At 46.5% G+C, this 3,302-nt stretch overlaps 1 protein-coding gene across 1 annotated transcript in view; it reads right to left on the bottom strand.

The window, feature by feature from the left end:
- Positions 1-789: 789 nt before the first annotated feature.
- The window catches only part of LOC107122073 (ephrin type-B receptor 5-like), a gene marked incomplete at its 3' end in the record, with an annotated part of 150,343 nt that continues 147,830 nt past the window's right edge, over positions 790-3,302 (bottom strand). The window contains exon 6 of the mRNA XM_015425100.1: positions 790-914. Within this exon, the coding sequence (XP_015280586.1) occupies positions 790-914 (125 nt within the window). The remainder of the gene's footprint in view (positions 915-3,302) is intronic.

Below are 3,302 nucleotides of genomic sequence, written 5' to 3'. Positions count from 1 at the left end.
CCCCTAAGCCCTCACACTCCGTTGCAAGAAAGGTCTCCCCCCTCTGCCCTTTCAGAGGTCCAGAGAGACCCAGGCCACATCCAAGTTGAGAGCCATAATAACATTTCATTTCATTTCATTTATTTGACTTCTAGCCCACTCTCCCCTGCAAGCAGGCTCAGAGCAGGTTACAACAAGACAATAAATTCATAATCCAATATCTAACATTCCAAATAGTCATTAAAACATGACAAATGTTTAAATTCACACCTCAGAGCTCAGTGTGTGCATCATGTCATGGTGCAATAAGGATGCAATTAAGATTGACATGCCACACACACACAAAAGTAACGTGTTCAAATTTGCAGCTCCCTCTGGACTTGGCTCCCAAGACTTTCTGGCCCCAGCTTTGATTGGGAAGAAGGAGGAGGAGGAGTTGGGTTTATACCCTGCCCTTCACTACCCTAAGGAGTCTCAGAGTGGCTTACAATTGCCTTCCCTTCCTCCCCCCACAACAGACACCCTGTGAGGTAGGTGGGGCTGAGAGAGCTCTGAGAGAACTGTGACTGACCCAAGGTCACCCAGCTGGCTCCATGTGGTGGTGGAAAGTGCCATCAAGTTGCAACCAACTTATGGTGACCCTTAAAGGGGTTTTAAGGCAACAGATGAACAAAGGTAGTTTGCCATTGCAAAGCAGCCCTGGACTTCCTTAGTGGTCTCCCTTCCAAACACAAACCGGGACTGACCCTGCTTGGCTTCTGAGATTTCATGAGATCGGGCTAGCCTGGGCCATCCGCCCACACAACTCACCTTGTCAAAGTAGCGCAGCTGATAGTCCAGGATGATCCCGTTTGGCTGGTCCGGCTGTGGCCAAGACAAAGTGATGCTGCTCATAGTGCGGCTCACCAGGTGCATCATGGGAACAGCAGAAGGGACTGCAATGAGAAGAAGGGAAAGGAATATTCGCAAAAGGAGGAGGAAGCAAATTAGACAGCAATGTGCCAGCTTGCACGTTGAATTTGCTATTATTAGGACTTCATCAGAAAGCATTGTAATCTGATTTGAAAAACTACTGTTGCCATGTCTGGGGTGGTATGCAAGAGCTTTTCCTTTTTAGAATATTAAAATGTTTATTTGGACTGGATCCCTTTTCTGAAGCTTCCTTTGGGTGGTGGTTATTCTACCTAAATTTATTTCAGGAACACATCAGATGTGATGTTTAAAAATAAAGCACTGCAACACACGACTCTTTGACAAGCAGGAAGAAGAGAAAGGGAAAACAGAAGGGAATAATTACTCCGAAGGGAAGATAAAGAATGCCAGTCTGCAGGTGAATGTAATGCCAGCTGCACACCTGTGTACAGATGACCCAAGCCACAGGTTAGGTTCACTTTGGCAGACTGCTGATATGAGCTGCGAGATCTAGCCTGCAGGCAAATCCAATGACTATCAGCATCTGGAAAGTGGCGTTCCCACTGCGTCTAACGTGCAAGCTGGTTTTCTCTTCCTGTCCAAGATCACGCGGCAGGAGAGATTAGTGCTAGCAAAACTTTGAGAAAAGAACTCCGCACTGCAACCTCCGGCTCATGCACGGATTCATCCAAAACTGTTCCTAGGCTGGCCAGGAAAAGGTAACAGGAGACTTGGCCTGATCCGGCTACAGAAACCATGTATTTGCCTTGCTTTGGGTGGAAGGCAGATTGAATGAGATAGTTTTAAACTAGGCTTTCTAACATTTTAATCTATGTCACTCCCTGGTTCCGATCAGACGGGTTTTTAGATCCACCTGGCAGATTTAAAGGTCATGACCAGACAGCAACATCTGGGAAATGTGCCTGTTCCGTGAGCATCCCGTTTTGCTGCACTTCGGAGCCATACTAAAGAGATATTAGTTAAAATCTGGAGTTTTCGCTTCCCGACGGGCCAACTGCGGACTTTCCTCCATCTGATCATTCCAGCGCGCAATCCTCCCATCGGGATGGTCTGGCATCAGACCATCCCGAGCGGGCGCCATTTAAAAAATTCTTAGTGATATGCGCATAAGCATGTAAACATGCAACAGAAGCAGAGCTCCGCTCAAACGTTCCGGACAATTTCATGTTTCTAAATGGACCGTGAATTTTATGAACTGCATTAATTAAAAAGGTACCTAGAGAGAGGTACCACTGGTGGTGCTTTAATCATTCAACTCCGCACATGCGCGGAAAAGCAAGTACACGTTGAGGTGCGCATGCGCATACAGATTTTTTTTTTAAAAAAAAAACACCCAACTGTGCGGCTCCTTCAGGTGGATGCTGTTTAGACAATCCACCACAGAGTATGCACGCGGTAAGGGGAGCTGTCTGGTCGTGCAATGCCAGGAAAAAAAGATTGGGATCAAATTAGAGCCAGGTCAATTGCGGTATTAGCTGCCCGTCTGAATGCACCCCCTGTCAATCTAACCTGCCTCACATGCTTGTTGTAAGGATAAAATGGAGGAGGGGAGAACTGATAGTGATGAAGATCTCTTTCTACACATGGAAGTATTCATTAATGAACACCTGAAGGTTTGGGGTGAGGGGGGGGGATACAAATCTAGGAACTTTCATTTGAGGCTTTAAATGACCTTTAATCCTCTTGTTGTTTATGTGAACTTCTGATTCTTATGAGTGTAGAATATATCAACTGGAAGACAGCCATTTGTAATTCAAATGTGCCTCCTGGGTAGTGGAGATTTTCCATTTGCACTAAACGCCAAACAATAGGGGGGGATCACTGTAGGCCTCATATGTAAAAATATCCTTTGTTTTGTTTGAGAAGGTGTTTACGGATGAAATAGGAAGTTCTCTCCCACCCCATATATTTGATTTTAAAGGTAAAGGTTCCCTTGCTCAAAAGCTAGTCGAGTCTGACTCTAGGGTTGCGGTGCTCATCTCCGTTTCAAAGCCGAAGAGCCAGCGCTGTCCGAAGACGTTTCCGTGGTCATTTGGTCGGCGTGACTAAACACCAAGGCGCACGGGACGCTGTTCCCTTCCCACCGAAGTGGTCCCTATTTATCTACTTGCAGTCTCTTGCTTTCGAACTGCTAGGTTGGCAGGAGCTGGAACTAGAGACGGGAGCTCACTCCATCATGCGGCAACTCGGGTCTTGAACTGCTGAACTACCGACCTTCCACAGCCTGCAGTTCAGCGTCTTAACCACTTGAGCCACCGCAGCTCCTATATTTGATTTTAGAGCTGGGTAAATGCACTGCTAAGATCCTCCTGGTTAAAATTTACCTCAGCCTTACACACACAAAAATCACGTGGTGGTGTTAAGTAAGCCACGATTCTCTCAGCACTGCA

The sequence above is a fragment of the Gekko japonicus genome, unplaced genomic scaffold (genome assembly GCF_001447785.1).
Source record: "Gekko japonicus isolate JY-2015 unplaced genomic scaffold, Gekko_japonicus_V1.1 scaffold3304, whole genome shotgun sequence".
Taxonomy (NCBI): Eukaryota; Metazoa; Chordata; class Lepidosauria; order Squamata; family Gekkonidae; genus Gekko; species Gekko japonicus.
This window is presented reverse-complemented; position numbering and strand designations above follow the sequence as displayed.